General features: G+C 40.2%; 1 protein-coding gene across 2 annotated transcripts; it reads left to right on the plus strand.

The window, feature by feature from the left end:
* The first annotated feature begins 271 nt into the window (after positions 1-271).
* On the plus strand, positions 272-21,957 carry LOC105388301 (all trans-polyprenyl-diphosphate synthase PDSS2). Of its 2 annotated transcripts, none has more exons than XM_048628995.1 (8): positions 272-830; positions 1,160-1,291; positions 2,228-2,425; positions 5,183-5,319; positions 8,775-8,838; positions 9,669-9,765; positions 10,848-11,039; positions 21,761-21,957. In XM_048628995.1, exons 1-8 carry the CDS (start codon positions 535-537, stop codon positions 21,923-21,925), a joined length of 1,281 nt encoding a protein of 426 aa, XP_048484952.1. In that variant the 5' UTR covers positions 272-534; the 3' UTR covers positions 21,926-21,957. The 2 variants fall into 2 exon arrangements, with proteins under 2 accessions (XP_048484952.1, XP_048484951.1); XM_048628994.1 differs by lacking the exon at positions 21,761-21,957 and adding an exon at positions 13,840-14,203.
* The last annotated feature ends 1,401 nt before the right edge of the window (positions 21,958-23,358 follow it).

A 23,358-nucleotide genomic window follows, 5' to 3' on the forward strand; every position in this document is an offset into this window, starting at 1 on the left:
GATAAACCAGTCACGCTGAAAAATATATTTCTTTTTTATTATTGGTATAGATAGGTATATCTATGAACTATGTAAGTACCTATAAAATTAATTAAATACCTAGTTACTAAAAACTTGTGTATAATTTCCTAAAATATAAAATATCCCTTATTCTGAGTTTGTTGAAATCTTCAATACAGAGTAGTCATACTCTGTGGCCCTTCGTTTCCTGTCAATGTCAAGTTGATAAGTCGTCATCGCTATCAATGTCAAATGTCAGAAAAACTTCAAAAACTTTTTCATTCCATGTTGTGTTTGTGCGCGAAAGTGCTGTCTGTTTTGTTGTTACAAAACATATTTTGTTATTTAATGATTTTTACGTTTTATCTACTAAACTTGCTGTTTCTGTATTCTAGGCTATTACAGGATATGAAAGTGTATTTTAAATTATAGTGCGTGCTCATTCCACTCTAAAAATCGATTTTAAAGTACGAATAAATATTTCGCGACATAAATAAAATTCGCGCACTTTATCCTGTTCACATTTCCTCCAACATGAGTCTCAGCCGTTTCATGAGGAGCGAGCTGGTGAAAGTGGCCCCAGTGGTGTCGAAACTCGTAGGACCTTGTGCCAGTCGCTGCGTGAGTACATCGCGGCCGTCACCGGGCGCCGTTGCCCAACAGTCGGGCAAGCCGGACTGGAACCGCGCCGTGAGCGAGGCCGAGAAGATCGTGGGCTACCCGACCTCCTTCCTGAGCCTGCGCTGGGTGCTCAGTGACGAGATCGCGAATGTCGCGCTGCATCTGAGGAAGCTGGTCGGCAGCAATCATCCGCTGCTTAAAACTGCTAAGTAAGTTGATATTAAATGTTTGTTAGGTCACCTTATATTTGTTTGTTGTATGAAGATGTAGAGCATCCAGCAGTGACTGATAAGATACAATTATGATGAAGCCAGCAAAGTCTGTAGTTACAATTATTTTCTCAGTGACATTCTACACCTTTGAGCATGTGTCCCTAACAATGGGAATCAAGAGAAGTTGCTCTCATTGGATTTAGTCTTGTTATTTTGATACTTGCCTGGTAGTTTAATATTGACCAAGATCCATAGTATCCATCACAATCTAAACTTTTATTACATCAACCCAATTTCTACCAATAAAATATTTCCTTTTCAACTAGGAACCTGATATACAATGGCAAGAACAACATGCAAGCCTGGGGCCTCATTGTGCTGCTGGTGTCAAAAGCAGCCGGTCACAGCCCGGAGATCCCCGACATGGAGCAGGATAAGGCAGCCGGGGTATTGCATAGGTAAAACAGAACACAATAGCACATGAAAGGAGTGTCACCTGGTTAGTTTATAGTGGTAAAAAACTCTTCAGAAGAATGAATTCTGGTTGTGTCGGGATGAAGAAAGCAGAGAAAATTGTTTAGGTGCTTCATGGAGAGGCCTATGTCCAGCAGTGGATGATTGGGATTATGTAATTTAAATTATTCACAATATACATATAACATTTCTGAACTACTTTGTATAATTTTTAAAAGTATAACACATAATATATAGTTATATAAGACTCTGCCTTTGTACAAATCCATCTATCTGTATTTGTCAAGCCATTTTTGAGTCTGATTCATTCATGAATTGGAATGCTATAATTAATAGCACAGCACAATAACATTATAGTAATTTGTTAGAAAGTCCAGTCACTGGTTTTTTGTAACTACTTGAGTCAATTAAATAAGTTTTTAATTATCCATTAACAAATTACTACTCGCTATTTAGAGTTACGCATTTTATAAAACCAGAAATCGAAGCTTCACAAACCTACTGTCCAAATCCAATCACCCTATCCCCAGTATCAGGGCCTTAATAACATTATGTAACAATAATAAGTTGAACTTGTTCTTGCACTTTCTCATCCTGTTTTACTGGTTTCCGTGGTATTGCTATACATAATACCTTTCCACCGGATAGATAATAATCTTCAAACTTCTCATTTCTTAAAACTTTATGTACTATTAAAATAAAACTAAGTAACCAGTTTTAACTTTTAAAAACCTAACCGCCTATATGGCGCATTAAGATGAAAAGTAAAATTATAGCAAACAAATAACGGCGAGGCCCCATTGGTGCGTTGCGTCGTCGCTTCCATACATTTTCTATCATCTCCTTTGCGACGGCGGGCGGCGACGCGACGCTACGCACCAATGCGACCTCACCCTAACCCCCTAACTCCTACCACACAGCCAACGCGCGCTAGCAGAAGTCACGGAGATGATCCGGACCAGCCACCTGGTGCACAAGGGTCTAGTAAACATGAACACACGCAGCCTTCAAGTGTCAGAGGCGGCGGAGCCCGACGACATGATGTTCGGGAATAAAATAGCGCTGCTGAGCGGAGACTACCTGCTGGCCAACTCCTGCTCCGAGCTGGCTAACTTGAGGTGAGTGTGCGGTATTTACACATGTTGCCGCTACACGTTTTCGTTATCGATGAAGATAAACGTCAGTATATCGCAATTCGCCATAAAATGTAGAATAAGTCTTATACCTGGGAATCAGCTTGCTGTTTATACCAAACTGATAGTATGGCACCCTATCCCGTTATTTATTACATAACATCGCTAGACCAATAATGGTATCTACTACTGAAAACGAAAATAATGCAAGATTTTGTTACGATATTATAATCGTCAGGGATGACTGTCATAGCAGAAATACTGCTATATCTAATCGGAAATGTGTATTTACTTTAGGTACCTTAGTATGTAATTACAAACTTTAGCCGCTTAATGGAGGTCAAGCACTCAACACTCAACTCGCAAGCTGAATAAGAACCTAATACCAACCTATAGTTATTACTAAAGGTTACGCCACACACCGTTGCATACAAATATCGGTATGCACATACATCTATTGATATTTCATGTCAATGTCTCCTTTTCTTTATAATCGAAGAAAAACATAGCCAAAACTCATAATTGAACGGATCATCAGTAATCGATGTCACCAAAACCTCGCAGGCATATTACGCAAAAGATGAATAAAATTGCGATGAAATCGTTATGTCAATGGGGCCACACCGCAGCCTGAGACTAAATATCAGAGCGTGTCTGGTGACCACATGTAGGTAACTGGTTATGCCATTATCTCAGAGCGATGCCTGTTGTCGGGTTTTTGACATAATGTTCAGTTTCATAATCGCACAGATATGCGATTTCTGCGCAGTGACATGATTTTATTCATTGCTGGGTTTTATATTATGCTAGCTGCGACCCGCAAGCTTTGTTCTCAAAATGTTGTTCCGCCAACTGTTTTAATATGAGCTTCTTTACGCAGACTATTACGTATATATCTGTACTTCCTTAGCTATGTAGGTAAATAATATTTGACCCCTAGTATTTTTTATGGAAGACAAATCTAACAAATCTTTATCCTACTAGAAAGCAAAGTCATCAATAAACAAGTGAAAGTTCGGTGCGCTTCTATACAAACTATAGAAAGAAATGTAGAGAAAGTACCTACACACATGCATTGCCATCAAATTATATTATTTATTTCTAAATTGGCGCATTGTCTATAACATTACCTTTCAGTCCAATTTGACTCTTATTCCTCAAACCCAAAAGATACTTTTGGCACGAAATATGAAGAGACTAATTTATACCTCAGTATGCAATTAATAATTACACGGTAAATGCAATGTACGGTGAAGGTTGTGGTTAATGATATTTTCTAATTACAGCCGAATTGTTTATTTACCAATGTTTGTATTGTATCTTCTGTTAAAGTCTTAAGCCCCATCCATACGCTTGCTGTTTGTCACAAACACGGCAAACAGCAAACAAAGTCACAAACACCAACCACAATCACCGAACACAAACAGCCATCCATATGCTTGGCGAACGCTCATAACATTCCGAACCGGCAAACACGGCGGACGACGAGCTATTACTTTCGGGTTGACATATTTTTATTATATAAATTAAAGCAAGAGAAAGAAAAAAGGAAAATAAGAAGAAAGCAAAGGTGGTGGGATAATAATTATAATTAAAAAAAAATTAAAAACTGACTCCTTCTTTTTAATTATTATTTTATTTTATAGTTTTTAGTTTGTTTGCAATAATTTTAAATCAAAAGTAAGATGCAAATGATACCAAAAAGTCCTACTAATCAATACGAATCATTCAAGCCTAAACACGAGGTAGTTGCTATATACCGTTGAGGAGTTCCCTTGACTCCCTTCCGTTACCATCATCAGATCAGCTCAAGGTCACCATCATATTTTTTTGTTATAAGAACTATATTTATGTTCTTAATTTCATTAGAATCGGTTAATATGTGTCCAAAATGGAAATTCATACCCTGTTTTTACCACTTTACCCACCCTTAGGGGTGAGATAAAATTCTGAAAAAATAAATGGGACCACCTGGGAGCTCAACCCAATACAACAAAAAAAGAATTTACAAAATCGGTTCATAAACCGCTACCATCGTTACGTAGCAAACAGTTTGCCGAACATCCTTTGATCTGGCAAGAAAAACCGACACCGATGCCGAACACTGGCGAACACAAACACAAACAGGCAAACAACGACAAACACCCATCCACACGTCAGTGTTTGCTGTTTGCTGTTTGCTGTTTGCCATTGTTCGCCAAGCGTGTGGATGGGGTATTAAATATAATGTTTCTAACAACATACAGTGCTCCAAAATTGATAATGCGCATAGAAATCTTTGACAGATCGGTTGTTTTCGATTATGTGACACATGATATTGACTCCTATTTCTTTCGAACAAGGTGCAAAATGCAAGTGTTTTTTTAAGGCTCTTACGATTTAATGATTCGGGTGTGAAGATCTGCATGTGCATTATTAATTTTGGACAAGTGTACTATAATAATGGCATGACCATGATGACCCCATGAAATTGTATTACAAATAAGTATACTCTGCATGTAAGAAGAGAATTTTATATTCATACTACTAACTGTAACGATCCAAAGGTCTTTTTTACCATGTCCTACCTCAACTACATAACAATGACCCTAAGACTGTATGCATTTTAAAGCGCCTTGTCGTTTGGGTATTATATTTCCAGTGCTTCCAAACCATAGCAAAAGGCTATCGGCGCTGGTACGAAGCGTTCATTCATTCTGTATAAGCCTGGACCCGCCCTTAACGAACACAACTCATTTCCAGGAACCAAGAGCTGGTAGAACTGATGTCTTCAGCAGTCCGGGACCTGGCGGAGGCAGAGTTCATGGGCGTCAGGGACGAACAGAACAACCCGCTGCCGTCGAGGCCCCTGCCAGAGGGAGAGAGGGAGACCGCAGAAGGTACGTGGAAAAGAGATGGCTATGTTTTGTTGGGTTGCGTTTGATAGACCTAGAGATAGTATTGCAATTTTGTATTGTTTGTAAGTTTCGATGGATCGCCTACATTTGGTAAAATTAATCTAGTCCAATAATATAGCTTAAATTTTTATATCAACATAATTTATAAGATCTTAATTTATGAGAACTTCCTTCATTGGAAGGTGACCCGTGCCCCAGCTGTGAGGACGTGATGGGTCGTGATGGTGGTGATGAGTTTATAAGACCGATTACAAGTCTAAACTACTGCGAAATTTATGAGAGATGTATTAATAAAACCGGCCAAGTGCGAGTCGGGCTCGCGCACAAAGGGTTCCGTAGCAGCAAAATTACAGTTAAATCAACCTATCTCAAAAACTATAAGAGATACTTTGATCAAACCAAAAATCGTTGAAAGAGTTAATTAGCATGCATCACCTCTATTTTTTTTAGAATTTTATACCCCGTAGTTATAAAAATAGAGGGGGGGGGACATACTTTTTACGACTTTGAGAGCTGATATCTCAAAAACCGTTCACTTTAAGAAAAATGTTTTTTAGAAAACTTTATATCATTTTAAAAGACCTTTCCATTGATACCCCACACGGGTATGTACATCGAAAAAAAAAATTTCATCCCTCAGTTACATGTATGGGGGGCCCCACCCCCAATTCTTTTTTTTACTATTTAGTGTCATATTTTTGTAGCGGTTCATACAACACATATTCCCATCAAATTTCATCACTGTAGTACTTATAGTTTCCGAGTAAATCGGCTGTGACAGACGGACAGACGGACAGACGGACAGACGGACATGACGAAACTATAAGGGTTCCGTTTTTGCCATTTTGGCTACGGAACCCTAAAAACTTGATCTCTTCCGAATTAAAGTAGTACGCCCCAATAACTATAATTTTTGAGATTTCCACAAATTAAACATTTTTATGATATCGTTAAACGTTGGTAGGTAGTACGTACATCGCGGGCACGCACATACGAAATAAAATACTTGTTTTATTGCTCGTATGTCAGTTGGGCCATTCTGTATCTTCTATCTAATTTTACTAAAATACTCGTATACCTACTTAATATTAATACTTATAGGTACAAGTAGTCATACTGATAGATCAATATTCATATACCTATACGTAACTATATTTATATAAAATAAAGATTAACTTACCTACTCCCTGTCGCGGTAGAAAAAGTGCATTGCTGCATCCACTTTTCGCTAGTGCTACACAATGCTATAGAGCTGTCTTCCAGATTCATCCAAGTCATACAATCCTCACGCAGAATAGCACATCACTTATGACTTTCCCTTTGAAGACGATTTGTCTTTTGTTTCGGATAGTCGTAAGTTTGTACACTTGTCAGGTGAAAGTTGAGATGTGAATTGTGGAGTAAAGATGCGAAGGCTAGGCACACATTTGACCTAGAGTGAGAAGTGACAAAGCACTCTTTAACATGTGAATTGTAGGGCGAACCACCTATTCTGTTTGTGAATTCTGTTAAAACTAACCTCGGGAAGTCATATCAAAAATTCTTATTGCACGTATCTACACAAAACATATTCGTTTTTTAACTTTAGTTACTTTACAAACTTCACATAATTCACACGGAATGCAGATCTAGGTTCGCCATTGTGTTCAGTATTAGCATGCAAACCCGCGCCCAGTCGTAAGGAACTCGCCTTTAGTTCCTCAGAGGCTGTGGACAGAATACTAAGTGATGGCAAATAGGTGGCTCTCTATTTACGAGACCTATTGAACAAACCGTAACACTTTGGAGTTTGAAGTTCTTAATTCGTGCGTCGTAAGAGGCAGATTTGGACTGTAAATGTGGCGTGAAGTCTTCGTTGATATACCTTGGGTGGACATTGGACAATCGAATGTTAACAATAGAGATACCAAATTAATTTAAAATTTGAATAAGGTTAATATATTTTGCTGACATTGCGGTATTGATAAAAAGACCAAGAATATCAAGGGTAGCCACGTGTCTTAGTCTAGTACTTATGCAAAATAAAGAAGTCCAATCAAAAGGTATTTGATTTCATGTACGTTAATTAATATGACAAACATTGGATATGTATAAAATATTTGACGATAATGAACCGATAATGAAATGATAATGAAATTAACGTCAAATATTTTTAGTAGGTATACATATTCGGCTTTGCCTGTGCTTGATCATTTTCAAGACAATTCTTAAGAGCTGTACCTCTACATACATGTATGTCAAGAAAGACTCCTCAAAGCACACAGAAACTATAAACTTCGCGTCTTTGTCCACAACCGCCTAAATAAACAGGAAAACCCATCCATATATTTGTCGGACAAACAATGAATGAAAAGTACTGTATGGGGACTTACCGTAACACTATAGTTCTTAACTCATGCATCTTAAGACTTAATTTTCAATTACAAGTTTAGAATTTATAGTGGCTGCCACTGTACCAGCACCTCCAGTGGTCATGATTTTACTAATGATGCCGTTTCAACTAAAATTTGTTGAATTTGTGTTAGCGTGCCAATCGGTTGTTAAAGTATTTGAAGTGAATACACGCATTGCATTGACCCGACGAAACTACGCATGGTTAGGTACTTGTGCAGCGAAAGTTGCTTCGCACATAGGAAGTGATGGGAGTAAATAATGTAGGGTAACAGTGGATAACATAATATAAACACTTATATCTTATATTATGTACTTACTTACTTACAGAAGTGCATCGCTGCATTCACTTTTCGCTCGCTGGTATTAAATTGTGGTCGAATTCGAAATAACTACCTAATTATAATTTACTCAGAAACTTTAAAGTAACTGAACAATATTTCCAGTCGTTTGAACCGCCTCAATAGTTTGTAGTTCTGTGCTTATTGCTTATGCAAGGCACATTGACTTTCAGAGAAGTCGCTAATTGGAGACCGTTAAAAAGGAACACAGTTCAAAACTTCCATTTGCAGTTTAATTATCATAGTTTGGACGAGAGTCAGTAAACTTACCCGTACTTTACAGAAATGCAATTGTATTGGTTTGCTGGTAACTTTTATGAATTCCCATGTCAAGCAGGTTTTGAAAATTTAATATAGCTAACGCATCATGTTCCAAAACACCAATACCTATCTATCTATCTATTTAGACTTTCGTTAGTTTTCTGTGTTTCCTTCATGTATACATTTTCCAGATCTAAAACCTTCCTAAACGTTTAGCCATCCTGTATACAATTATAATCCTTACCCCCTCTACTCTCCGTTCCAGAATGGGACAACATTTTATACCCGCTGCCGACGAATGGCATCGTGGGCGCGGCACGACCCTAGGATAGCCCTGCTGCCCTGACATTTCTTTGTTTTTAGAACCTTCCCTCTTATTATCTTTAGTCATCCTGTATAGAATTATACATACACCTTACCTATATGTAACCCTGTACGTTCCAGAATGGGACAACATCCTCGACCCCCTCCCCATGAAGGGCATCCTGGGCGCGGCGCGGCGCGAGTGGTCGGCGCGGCACGTGCTGGCGGCCGGCGCGCTGCTCGGCAAGAGCTGCAGCGCGGCGCTCAAGCTGGCCGGACACCCGCCGCCGCTGCAGACAACGGTATGGGCTGCAGCTTTATTATATGGGGAGCAAAGGCGCGAAGTGAAGCGCCACCATTCAGACAGCGACATCAGCCGAAGACACCCCCACCTTTATTGGACACTGAAAATAGATATCGCACCTTTAGTACAATAATGACCTAACTCAAAAAACCGACTTTATGCGGAAAAACGAAAATGGACTAAATACGAGTACTTAAGTGATTTTTCACTCATTTGCCTCTGGTGTCTAACTTTTATAATTCACTAGCTGTTCCCGCGCGCTTCGCTTCGCCTTAAAAAGTTTTCCCGTGGGAATTCCGGGATAAAAAGTATCCTATGTTCTTTCCCAGGGTCTACACAGTATGTATACCAAATTTCATTCAAATCCGTTCAGTAGTTTTGGCGTGAAAGAGTAACAGACAGACAGACAGACAGACAGACAGACAGACAGACACAGTTACTTTCGCATTTATAATATTAGTTAGGATGTTTCTATCGTTTCACTTGTCATTTTTCTCTTTTGAGTTGAGTCGATATTGTACTAAAGATGCGATATATAGGGTGTTGCAAAAAAGCTATACCTACAAAGCAGAAACCAATTTTTTTTTCGGGCTTAAATATGCTGCACATGTTTAGATATACCATGCTGCACATATAGGTTTCCGCTTAGTCTACCCTTTCTGCAACACCCTGTATAGAGCACCCTGCGCCCGCTGGCTGAAGGGCGTCCTGGGCGCGGCGCGGCGCGAGTGGTCGGCGCGGCACGTGCTGGCGGCCGGCGCGCTGCTCGGCAAGAGCTGCAGCGCGGCGCTCAAGCTGGCCGGACACCCGCCGCCGCTGCAGACAACGGTATGGGCTGCAGCTTTATTATATGGGGAGCAAAGGCGCGAAGTGAAGCGCCACCATTTTTAGACACTGTAGAAATAATATAGAAAAAATATAGACAAAATAGATAGATATACAGGATGTTGCAAAAAAGCTATACTTACCTACTAAGCAGAAACCAATTTTATTATATGGGGAGCAAAGGCGCGAAGTGAAGCGCCACCATTTTTAGACACTGAAAATAGATAGAATACAGGGTGTTGCAAAAAGTGTATACCTACTAAGCAGAAACCTACATGTGCGAAAAAAAAAGTCATTCTCCATTGTAAAAAGTCACGTGACCAACATAGTTTCTATGGACAATAAAAAAAATCGCTTATGTATATATACCATGCTGCACATGTAGGTTTCCGCTTAGTATACCCTTTTTGCAACACCCTGTATAGAACATCCTGCACCCGCTGCCCATGAGATAGCTATATACAGGATGTTGCAAAAAAGCTATACCTACTAAGCAGAAACCATTTTTTTTTCGCGAATTTTGAAATTCTAATTTCTTTATCGGGCTCAGATATACCATGCTGCACATGTAGCTTTCTGCTTAGTATACCCTTTTTGCAACAGCCTGTATAGAACACCCTGCGCCCGCTGGCTGAAGGGCGTCCTGGGCGCGGCGCGGCGCGAGTGGTCGGCGCGGCACGTGCTGGCGGCCGGCGCGCTGCTCGGCAAGAGCTGCAGCGCGGCGCTCAAGCTGGCCGGACACCCGCCGCCGCTGCAGACAACTGTACTGCAGCTCTACGATTGGCTAATTTCCTAAAACTTATATCTTTTATCCTTCATGGAAAGCTATTCAATAATCGATGTAGAGTTCCTTTTGTTTATTTATTATAAGTACCTTATTTAGCTTTAGGCTTGATTCTTGCAGCCATGATACATGAACAAATGCAACGTTAATTGGACAGAAACCTATTACCATTACCACTATTTTTATTAACGCAATTTTTGTACCACATGCTGCTATTCTATCGCCATTGTTTATTTATCAAGTTCCATAAATCGCAGCATACCATCCATTCATTTACCATCATTACGTTCTCAATTCCCAGGGCTACCTCTTCGGCTGCCACCTAGCGCTGGCCTGGCAGGCGTTCCTAGACCTGGAAGCGTTCAGCGGGCCGGAGCCCGCGCGGTTCAGCCTAGTCGGCGCTCCGCTTGCATTCACGCTGCAGGCGCGGCCCGAGCTGTACGAACACATCGACAAGGGGACACGGAACCATAACAACGTGGACTATCATGCTGTGAGTCATTTGTATATGAATGTATGGTTATGCTAAGCGTAGAGATTGAGGGGTGTCTTAAACTGGCAGCGTTGAAAAAGCCGTCGTGAAGGTAAGTACCATAATTATGCAGCACCAAAAGTCTATGGGCTACCTCTTCGGCTGCCACCTAGCGCTCGCGTGGCAGGCCTTTCTGGATCTGAGGGTCATAACAGGTTTGATAGTTTGACGAAAACTATAAAAGTTTACGTTTTCTCACATACTAAGTGGCGCCTCTAATGAAAACTATCATGAAACTTTCGACAGATAAAGTATGCCACAGAATATGGGACAGAAGAAAACGTAACCTTTTTCGTTTTCATAAATAGCAAAACGCGTACTAGAGGCTCTTGAAGCGTTCTTTGGCCGGAGCGGGCGCGGTGCAGCCTGGTGGCGCCCTCGCCTCACGCTGCAGGCCCGAGCTGTACGAACACAGCGACAAGGGGACACGGAGCCATAACAACGTGGACTATCATGCCGTGAGTCGTCTGTCTGTGTAGTTATGCTAAGCGTATGAGATTGAGGGGTGTCTTAAACTCGCGGCGTCGAAAAGGCCGTCGCGAAGTGGTTACCTTCGTGGTAGTGGGTTACCACTAGGTGGAGGATGGCGCACAACATCTCTTCCTGTGGCTGTAAAGTCCATTACAAATTAATAAATCTATGGGCTACCTCTTCGGCTGCCACCTAGTGCTCGCCTGGCAGGCCTTTCTGACCCCTTAGCATGAATTTTCATCGTGAACGTGAATTGAGTTCATTGAGTAATTTTGTATGAAAATATGAACAGCGCCCCTGGCGGTCGGTAGCAGAACTAAAATTTCCCTACAAAATTCATCGAGTAATTTCAAGTCACGTTCACGATGAAAATTCATGCTAAGGGGTCTGGACCTGAGGGTCTAGTACAGGTTTGATAGTTTGTCGAAAACTATAAAAGTTTACGTTTTCTCACATACTAAGCGCCTCTTATGGAACCTTTCGACAGATAATGTAGGTATGCAGATGACAGAGGAAAACGTAAACTTTTTCGTTTTCATAAATAGCAAAACCCGTACTAGAGGCTCTCGAAGCGTTCAGCGGCCGGAGCGGGCGCGGTGCAGCCTGGTGGCGCCCTCGCCTCACGCTGCAGGCCCGAGCTGTACGAACACATCGACAAGGGGACACGGAACCATAACAACGTGGACTATCATGCCGTGAGTCATCATATTTGTCAACTTTCATGTAATTTAATACCACCATGGCGCGATATTAGGTAGGTAGTTCAGAAATCGTCCATTTACACAGATCATTTTAAGGCGAAGCGAAGGTCGCGGGCAACAGCCAGTCTATCTATAAACGTATAGTTATGCTAAGCAGATTGAGGGTTGTCTTACGCTACGTTATTTAAGCAGCTGCAGCAGTGTCTATCAATGTGTCGAAAAGGCCGTCGTGAAGGTAAATACCATAATTATGCTGCACCATTACCAATTCGTGTTGCCAAAAATCGATAGGCTACCTCTTCGTAGTGTTATTTTCTCTATGTCTTCGGCTGCCACCTAGCCCTAGCCCTTTCTGGACCTGAGGGTCTTGTACAGGTTTGATAGTTTGTCGTAAAACTATAAAAGTTTACGTTTTCTCACATACTATTGGCGCCTCTAATGGAAACTTTCGACAGATAACATATGCAGATGACAGAAGAAAACGTAAACTTTTTTCATTATCATAAATAGCAAAACCCGTACTAGAGGCTCTTGAAGCGTTCTTTGGCCGGAGCGGGCGCGGTGCAGCCTGGTGGCGCCCTCGCCTCACGCTGCAGGCCCGAGCTGTACGAACACAGCGACAAGGGGACACGGAGCCATGACAACGTGGACTATCATGCCGTGAGTCATCTGTCTATATACGCATATGCTAAGCTTATGAGATTGAGCGGTATAGTTATGCAAAGCAGATTGAGGGTTGTCCTACGCTACGTTATTTATAGATTAAGCAGCAGTGTCTATAAATGTGTCGAAAAGGCCGTCATGAAGGTAAATACCATAAATTATGCTGCACCATTACCAATTAGTGTTGCCAAAAATATATGGGCTACCTCTTCGGCTGCCACCTAGCGCTCGCCTGGCAGACCTTTCTGGACCAGAGGGTCTAGTACAGGTTTGTAAGTTTGTCGAAAACTATAAAAGTTTACGTTTTCTCACATACTAAGTGAAACTATCATGAAACTTTCGACAGATAATATATGCAGATGACAGAAGAAAACGTAAACGTTTTTCGTTTTCATAAATAGCATAACCCGTACTTGAGGCTCTTGAAGCGTTCTTTGGCCGGAGCGGGCGCGGTGCAGCCTGGTGGCGCCCTCGCCTCACGCTGCAGGCCCGAGCTGTACGAACACAGCGACAAGGGGACACGGAGCCATAACAACGTGGACTATCATGCTGTGAGTCGTCTGTCTAAACTTTACCATGAGTCCTATGACGTTTAATGGACAGATTCTTATGCTTGGAATGCTTTAAATAATGTAGGTGTCATAGGGTGAACCCTATGACACCTACATTATTTAAAGATTCAAATCCATGCATCTCAACCCTGCATTCCGTAAAGGCTAGAGAGCCGAGCGAAGGGAGGTCATTTTATTTCAAATCCAGAAACCGAAGCTAACATTGTCAGTTTTGTTACAATACCATATATCAAAACTGACGAAACCTAAAGAAAAAAAATCGTATATCTATCGTTAATCAGAGCTAAAATGTGTAAAAAATGTCAAAACCTAACATAATTTCCATTGATAAAACTTCTATTTTAAATTCCACAGCTCTACCTGGCAGTGAAGGAAGGCGACGGCATAGAGAAGACCAAGCAACTGCAGCGCGAGCACATCGCGGCCGCCAGTGACGTGCTCGAGAAGTTCCCCAACTGCGACGCCAGGACCGCACTATCCAACATCATCGTCGCCATGAACGGTGACCATCTATGTTAGGAAACGGAATAGAGATAGCTCAAGAGGCTAAGTGAGTGGTTGAGTTAGTTGTAGAGGTTTGCGATAGATGGCGTTGTAAGGTTAAATCCATTTTTACTGATTTTACAGTCATGCTGTGCGCTTTCTTTAATGTAGAAATCTCTCATTGTATTTTTATAGACATTCCGACTGACAAACAAGAATCTTCTAGAAACATGTACTTACATGTAGAAAAAGAAAAGTTTTAAATACTGTTACAATAGCTATAATACTCACGTAGTTACGTCGAATGTTCAGCTCGGCGTGTGGGGCCCCCTCGTTGCTTGAGAAATCCAATCTTGAGATTTACACACACAATTCACTTGTCCGTTTATAATAAACAAATATAATGCCTAATGGCAGCCGATGATATTTAACCGATATTTCCCGAATTCACAACAACCAGATCGCGCCGAAGGCTGATAACGACTGACTTTTTGACAAAGTAAAATTTACCTACCCACAAACAAATATAAAATGTATTCAACCGGTAACGAACAAATACTTTAGTAACTTTTTGGTTTGTTAAAACATTGACATAATTAAGTTACTGTATTGTTATGTTATTTTATTCCGTCCATTTTAAGGCTTATAATTTATGGTATGCAATATTGAATCTTTTGTTAGGTGCTATATGTTGTTTGTTATTATATTTTATGATTTTACAAAATTGACGTTACCATTTTGTTTTATAGCTGTAAGTTAATGAACGAACATTATTGTGATCATTGTAGATGATCAACCTATCAATGTAGGTGTAGGTAAGGAAGACTCAGAACTCCAAACAGTGGAACGATTAAAATACCTGCAAGCATGGTCTTTTAAACCTGAGACTTCAAAGATAAACATCTTGAACTACCTCAATAGAGTGATGAAATCTGACAATTATTATGTTGAAAAACGTGTACTAAAAAGCGACAAGCACGCGGCGTTCATAATTGGAGTTCCAGAGAGTATGTTCGAGCGGATGAACTCGCCCGCTGCGTGGCCCCCGGGCGTGCGCTTCTCGGGCTGGTTTCTCGCCCGTCCCCGCGCGGAGCGGGGCGCCCCTCCCGCCGTCCCCGCCGTCCCCGCCGCGGACTGCTCCACTAGCCGGGCGAAAAAATAACGTTATCACTGATAAGGACAAAGACACGACTATACATCTAGTTCTACAAAATATTCGTAGTCTATCTAACAAAATAGCTAGTCTTGAATGTATACTTCAATCCATACCTAAGTGTGATATTGTTTTATTAACGGAGCATTGGATGAGTAGTGATGAACTTCTTGTAACTTCACTACTCAACTATAGGCTAACATCCTCGTATTGTCGCCCTACGCGAGAGCACGGAGGTTCTTGTATATATGTTTTAAATAACAATCTGACTGTCATAAATCGAGCTGACATTTGTAATTATTCTAAAGAAATGCACATTGAGATATCTGCAATTCAAATTATTGAATTTAATCTAATCATAATTTGCGCTTATAGGTCTTGTACAGAGGGAGTCTTTGACATTTACATTAAACAATTAGAATTAGCTTTACACTCTATTTTAGACGAAAATGCTCAAATATTATTAACTGGGGACATGAATGTTGACTTGCTCAAATATTCTTTACAACGACGCACCCTGATGAACTTATGCGATTCTTTTAATTTACGTTCATTCGTTAATTTTGTTACACGGGTACAGGGCGACAGTAGAACGTCACTTGACCACGTTTACTCAGACATAGACACCGACTTTGTTAGTGTTCAGCCTTTAGAAACAAATTTATCAGACCACCGAGCGGTTGATATCAATTTATTATTTAAATCTAACAAAGATAATACCCGGGAGCATACTATACAACGACTGACAACACGTAGCAAGTTGGTGGAATTCTGCCATTCTGCTACCATCGCAGATTGGGAGCATATTTACCAGTTGCCTCCAGATAGTGCCATGAGATTTCAGATTTTCTTCAAAGCACTAATTCAATTGTTCCATTCAACTTGCCCATTAAAAAAATGTAAAAAATGTAATCTACAGACGCAGCAAAAAAAATGGATAACGACTGAAACAACGGCATCTAAAGAATTTCTCGCTCTAATTTCTATGCATTTGGAAAAAGACCCACTTAATCAGGAACTAAACCGGTTTTATAAATTGCACCAGGCCAAACACGTAGGTTCCATTAGAAAAGCTCGGAGAGACTTCATGAATGAGGTTATTTCCACTAGCGACAATACCTCACAGGCGTTATGGCGGGTCATTCAAACCGAAACCAACAAGTGTAGGCACGGCGGAGACTCCGCGCTGAGCGTGCTGCGCGCCGCCGTGTGCGGGCCGCGCGGCTCCGAGCGCGAGCTGGCGGAGCACCTCAACGCCTACTACCTGTCGGTGGTGCGCGACACTCCGCTGCGGCCGGACGTCACCGCGGCTATGCAGTTTATCCGTACCAGTATCCCTGCTACCAGTAACTCCATGGTTTTCCAACCTTTTGGTGTTGTAGAAGTATTAAAAATAATTCACAACATCAAGAGGAAGAAAACTAAGGACATAAATGGCATGCCTACTGACCTACTGCACCTACTGCCGGTGGACCTCATAGAACGATTGTGCCACCTAATAAATGAATGCGTCTCAGATGGCCATTACCCGAATGACTTGAAAGTGGTAAAAGTCGCCCCGGTGTACAAAGGTAAGGGAAGTAAGGCAGATTGCAAAAAATACCGACCCATATCTGTCGTGCCTGCCCCGTCCAAGGTGTTCGAGATGGGTCTGTGCAGCCGACTGCTGTCGTTCCTGGGGGGGTGCGGGGTGCTCTCCGCGCAGCAGCACGCCTACCAGCCGGGCCGCAGCACGCGCGGCGCCGCGCGGCAGCTGCTGCGAGCCGTCACCTCGCACCTGGAGGGGCGCAGGCGCGTCGCCGCCCTCTTCCTGGACCTGTCCCGCGCCTTCGACCTCGTCGACCACCGGCTCATTACCGCCAAGCTCGAGCACTATGGGGTTCGCGGATCATCGTATGATCTAGTGTCATCGTTCCTGTCAGGGCGCAGGCAGATCACAGTTGTGGGGGGTGAGCAGTCGTCTCCAGGTGAAATAGGAGACCGCTCAGTCCCACAAGGCTCGAATGTTGGTAACGTCCTCTTCCTGGTGATGATGAACGACCTCCCTCATGTGACTGAGAAGGCGGAGTTTATTATGTACGCCGATGATATCTGCGCCATAGTTGCTGGTGAAACCGACCAATCTCTCGCAGCTAATGTTGTGTACACAATGGAGGCGCTGATTAATTGGTTTACAATAAACGGCATGCAGGTCAACATTGACAAAACTAATCTCCTGTCCTTCTCGTTGCATCGCTCCGCTGCTGATTTGCCTGCGGTCATCGTCCAGGACACTGCGGTGCCGTACGACACCTGTGCCAAGTTCGTGGGGTTCCATTTCGACACTGGGCTGCAATGGCACTATCATATTGATAGTGTCTGTGCAAAACTCAATGGCGCCTTCTACGCTATCTCACGGCTCGTCCCCACACTCTCGAGAGAAAACCTACTTAAGGCATACTATGGTTACTTCCAGAGTGCCTTAACATATGGTATAGAGCTGTGGGGGCTGGCCGCTGATCGAGATCGGCCTTTTCTCCTGCAGAAGAGGATGGTGAGGCGCATGATGCGGGCGGCCCCGGACGAGCCGGCGCGCGCCCTGTTCCTGCAGCTGGGCGTGCTCACCGCGCCCTGCCTGTACGTGCTGGAGGTGGCCAAGTACGTGCGCCAGAACCTCGCCCACTTCACCCCCCTCTCCACCACTGCGAGGCTACAGAATAGGCGGAAGAATGACCTGACCCTAAACACAGCCCGCCTTGCTAAAACCGAGAAAACCGTGCATATAATGGGTCCTAAAATTTACAATAAAATCCCGGATGACATAAGGGAGTCGCAAAGCTACTTTAGTTTTAATTGTAAGCTAAAAAAATATTTGAGCAAGAAAGCATACTACTCAGTAGACGATTATCTTAATGATAAATGTTAATAAATATTATGCTACGCATATGTTCTGACATTGTTTTTATATTATTATTTTTTTTATTTATTTTTTTAAGTGACATTGTATTCTTGTTTACTTTATTTATATGCTTTATATGACATTATTTTTATATGATTTGTGACATGCCTAATTTAAGTAATGTACTTCATTATATTATTATTAATAACAATGATATTTATGACGATGTATTAAACTGAATAAATGAATATGAATATGAATATGAAGTAGCTCAATATGGTTATGTCGCAGGCATCTGGTTTAATCTCCTGTTTGATTGAACCGCTAGCCCGTTCATTGGATGACGCTATTCAGTTGTATGACTAGGCCGAACGTTGATTGTACAAGCGTCACAAAACGTCCAACTAGTTGGCGGACTTAAAATCAGTCAGGTGGTGAATAAAACAAATATGGCGTCTAACAGGGAACAGCTGACACAAAAAGCACTTGTATTGTTATTTTTTGCAAATAAATTAGCTTTAAAGTGCGTTATTTATGTTAAAATAGTGTGACAACATGGATTTACCTATTATTACACCGCCGGCGAATAGTTTCAAAGAAAAAAATGTGCTGAATCTGGATAATTATGAACAACAATATCAAGGTACGTTTATTCTTATTGTTTAGTTAATTTGTGAGATCAGAGCTTTGTAACATAGTCTTTTTGTTGACTCTTGTCTGGTCATGTTCATCCTAACCAGACATTACAAAGTTGCTATAATATAATATATTGTGAATCTAGATGATTATTATTTTTACTTACTGAAGTCTGTTACCCAATAAATTTCTTATTCTTATTCTTATTCTTATATCCCATTTAACGACTTAGCTGAATAACGTTCAGTCAAGACGTTGGACGTTACAGTCAACGACTTGACGAGTTGTTCTTTAGTCATTCAACTGAGTAGCGTCATCCAATGAACGGGCTAGCGGTTCAATCAAACAGGAGATTAAACCAGATGCCTGCGACAGTTATATTAAATGGAAAACATTTTGGAACCACTTTTGCATAATATTTTTAAGATTTAAAGTGTAAGCGAATGTTTCTACCAGTATTGTGCCTATATACTAAACTTTGCAGGGTTAAACATTTATATTGACACATTTTACACGTGTACTTTTTACGAGATTTTTATTACTTTTATACCAAATATAAATACAGACACAGGTCTGAAATCTAGAACTTACGTAGTTAGACCTTAACATATTTTGTATAAGTATAAATTTGGTTAGAACTACACCATTGTAGTATTATATGCCGATATTAGTTTTTAAAATATCCATTAATGAATAAACAAATAAATTTATTCTTGTATGACTTTCATTTCTTGCCGTAGCTTTAAATCTTAGGTGTTACCGAAGTAGGTAAGTAGTAATAGGTATTTCAGAAGGTGGATTACAAAATAAATTAACATAATATTACTGCGCTAGTCTAAATAATTTAAAAGAAAGGATCGTGGAAATAAAACATTTCAGAAATCTTTTTAAATTATTGTATTAATAAATAATGGTAGTTCTATTTACATGACACATTCGATTACTCTTTTGTTTTGGCAGAAGACAATAAAAATATCGTTAAGACATAATGTTCGTCGTAACTTATAAAAGTAAAACGAACTACAGTGTTCGCACGACTAAAGTAACCTTACAAAACTTCACATTGGTAATATAATCACCCATAAAAACACAGGGATCAGTCATTAAAAGCGAATTCACAATTTTTGGTTACAACACTCAAAATACTGGTCGTTCGAATTGGTTCCTTATAAAAGGCATGCATTAAAAAAAGTGCGATTAATCCTCAAAACATTTGTATCAATATGACTTTACTGGTGAAGAAAACCAAAGCAGCATCACGGATTTGTCTTTAGCACTCTTATTATTACTGGCTGATTTGAACCACATTGATAAATCGATAGTGCTGCTCCACTTTGGTTTTCATCCCCACTGTGGAATGGTTATTATTAAAATGTTGCGCGGAGTTTGAGAATAAACCAACGCACTGCACAATCACACTGAAGACAGACAAACATACATAGCACTCATGAAGTTAATGGTTATATCACAGGTTTCTAGTGTGACCTAAATGGATAGAGCATTGTTTTCATTTCTATAAAAGGCCGATGATACATTTACTTCTACACATTTATTATTAAAATTATTACATTTAATACGTTTTTTATATCGCTTTGGTGTATTTTTTGCCTCTGAACAGTTGCAAATATTTTACGGAACTTTGTGATTCTGAGTACTATCGTTAGTTGATTACATATATATTTTTTGACATTATTTTGCAATATGCTGCTATGTTTAATTAAAGTTACTGTGATTGCTTCTGATATGTCTTGTCGTACAATGCATTAACACTCGAGGAATACCAATAATAATTCGTCGAATTATTAGCAACTAGTATAATGGCAAGACTTTAGTGGGCATTACCAATGTCACACACGTAAGCTAAATAATATCCAATACAAGTTTAGGCAAACTCTGTAGAATACCAACATTATGCTCCATAAGACCGATGACATTTCGCACCATTCGTTTTTATTAATTTTATAATAATATTTCACTCCTACTTTAAAATGTACATAGACTTCCGATGTCTATTATTGCTTAATTTTTATAAGTTCTGTTCTCAAAACTTTAAACCTATAAATAATTTCACGTTCTTCGTCCCAATAAATTTACCATTCAATAAATACGTACACGTAAAAAATATAAACTATATCAATAGTTTAATCTTTAAAACAAACTTTGCTTACCCTAATTATATATTAATAACTATCAGTATGTTTTCATTCAATTTCAATATTATGCCTACTTTATAATCTTTCCAAGCGCCTGATTTACTTTTTATTTGCAAATACATATTTTATCTTATACAGGTAGATAATTTATTACTCATTTCTCTTATTGTTTGATTTCTAAGAATTTACATCGCATACTTAGCGTGAACCGCTGATTCGTATTCATACAGATATAAGGTCACATTTTTGGTAAAGTTGAGAGAATATTTAAATCTAACAATGAAATCAGCCGAACAAGACAGGCACTCGATTTGAAAAGTAAAGAAGGCTCCTACAAATACGCCTCGAAATAACTGGAATAATTTAATGTCAATTGATAAATGAAATATATTAAAGTCTACCATAACGCTAAAATATTACAAAGAAAATGATCTGATACATATAAATAAGTTAAATAGTCTAAAAAGTTAAAAATACACACGACATCTTAAACCTAATCGAAAAGCACTCGCATCTTGGTAAAATACACAACGCACTAACGCCATGATTTATAATAATTAATAAAAACAAAATATGCTACTTGTAGCAAGTCGGAGTTATAATAATAAATGGCAAAAACTAAATGCAAACAAAGGTACAAACAATTTAAAACGAGCCAAATACCGTCGAATGAATCAACACGAGCGAACTACGCACAACATACAACCTTTTGGAAATGTGATGTTTTGTACTTTTGTTCTCAATTCTAAGGTTACTTGTAGGGTTAGTAAGTTACTTTATGAGATCATTTTATCGCATAAAAACTCAATTATGCGTTATATTAGAGAACATTCACAAAATATGCAAAATATGTATCGGGCTCGCAAATCGCAGAAACTGTAGCTAACACAGCTAGAGCTTACTTAGCATATTTCAAACATGGTAAAACCCAGCCAAACATCCATAGCTAAATATCTATTTCCAATTCCACAGCTCTACATGGCCGTGAAGGAAGGCGACGGCATAGAGAAGACGAAGCAACTGCAGCGCGAGCACATCGCGGCCGCCAGTGACGTGCTCGAGAAGTTCCCCAACTGCGACGCCAGGACCGCACTATCCAACATCATCGTCGCCATGAACGGTGACCATCTATGTTAGGAAACGGAACAGAGACAGCTGAAGAGGCTAAGTGAGAAGTTGAGTTAGTTGTAGAGGTTTGCGATAGATGGTGTTGTAAGGTTAAATCCATTTTTACAGATTTTACAGTCATACTGTGCGATTTCTGTAATGTAGAAATCTCTCATTGTATTTTCATAGACATTCCAAATGACAAACAAGAATCTTCTAGATACATACGTACTTACATGTAGAAAAAGAAAAGTTTTAAATACTGTTACAATAGATATAATAATTACTCACGTTGTTACATCGAAACCTCGGCGTGTGGGGCCCCCTCGATGCTTGAAAAATCCAATCCAATCTTGAGATTTACACACACAATTCACTTGTCCGTTTATAATAAACAAATATAATGCCTAATGGCAGCCGATGATATTTCCGGAATTCACAACAACCAGACCGCGCCGAAGTCTGACAACGACTGACTTTTGTCAAAGTAAAATGACAATGGGCAGATTGGGACCACCCTCCAATAGCATTAAGTCTAACATCGTTGGATAGCTCTTGTCAATAGGAATAACTTTTGCTATGGTAGCTTTGTTGTCACAGTTGTCCGTTCAGAGATATATGACTTATAAGTTCCGATACTCGTCAGTCCATCTTACTGCTATTGGAGGCTGGACCACCCTCCAATAGCAGTAAGACTAACGTCGTTGGATAGGTCTTGTCAATAGGAATGACTTTTGCTTTGACAGCTTTGTTGTCACAGTCGTCCGTTCAGAGATATATGACATATAAGTTCCGATAGGGGGTTAATTAAATATTTTCTTGGGAAGAAAAATAACAGCACTGGTGATTCTTTAATTATTTATTATTATAATTACACTATCTACACTATCAGACGAGATCTGGGCATATTGGGTAACAATAACTGACGATAAAAAACAAAAAGGGCAGCGGTGGAGGTGTATTCTGCCTCCAATAGCAGTAAGATGAACTGACGAGTATCGGAACTTATAAGTCATATATCTCTGAACGGACCACTGTGACAACAAAGCTGTCAAAGCAAAAGTTATTCCTATTGACAAGACCTATCCAACGACGTTAGTCTTACTGCTATTGGAGGGTGGTCCAGCCTCCAATAGCAGTAAGATAAACTGACGAGTATCGGCACTTATAAGTCATATATCTCTGAACGGACAACTGTGGCAACAAAGCTGTCAAAGCAAAAGTTATTCCTATTGACAAGACCTATCCAACGACGTTAGTCTTACTGCTATTGGAGGGTGGTCCAGCCTCTAATAGCAGTAAGATGAACTGACGAGTATCGGAACTTATATAAGTCATATATCTCTGAACGGACAACTGTGACAACAAAGCTGTCAAAGCAAAAGTTATTCCTATTGACAAGACCTATCCAACGACGTTAGTCTTACTGCTATTTGAGGGTGGTCCAGCCTCCAATAGCAGTA

Source organism: Plutella xylostella, chromosome 22, assembly GCF_932276165.1.
Source record: "Plutella xylostella chromosome 22, ilPluXylo3.1, whole genome shotgun sequence".
Classification (NCBI taxonomy): Eukaryota; Metazoa; Arthropoda; class Insecta; order Lepidoptera; family Plutellidae; genus Plutella; species Plutella xylostella.

Coding starts and splice junctions, on each gene's coding strand:
- LOC105388301 (XM_048628995.1), top strand. CDS start 535: ATGAGTCTCAGCCGTTTCATGAGGAGCGAGCTGGTGAAAGTGGCCCCA. Junction 5,320..8,774: donor AGAGAGGGAGACCGCAGAAG/GTACGTGGAAAA, acceptor TGTACGTTCCAG/AATGGGACAACATCCTCGAC. Junction 9,766..10,847: donor CGCCGCCGCTGCAGACAACG/GTATGGGCTGCA, acceptor CTCAATTCCCAG/GGCTACCTCTTCGGCTGCCA.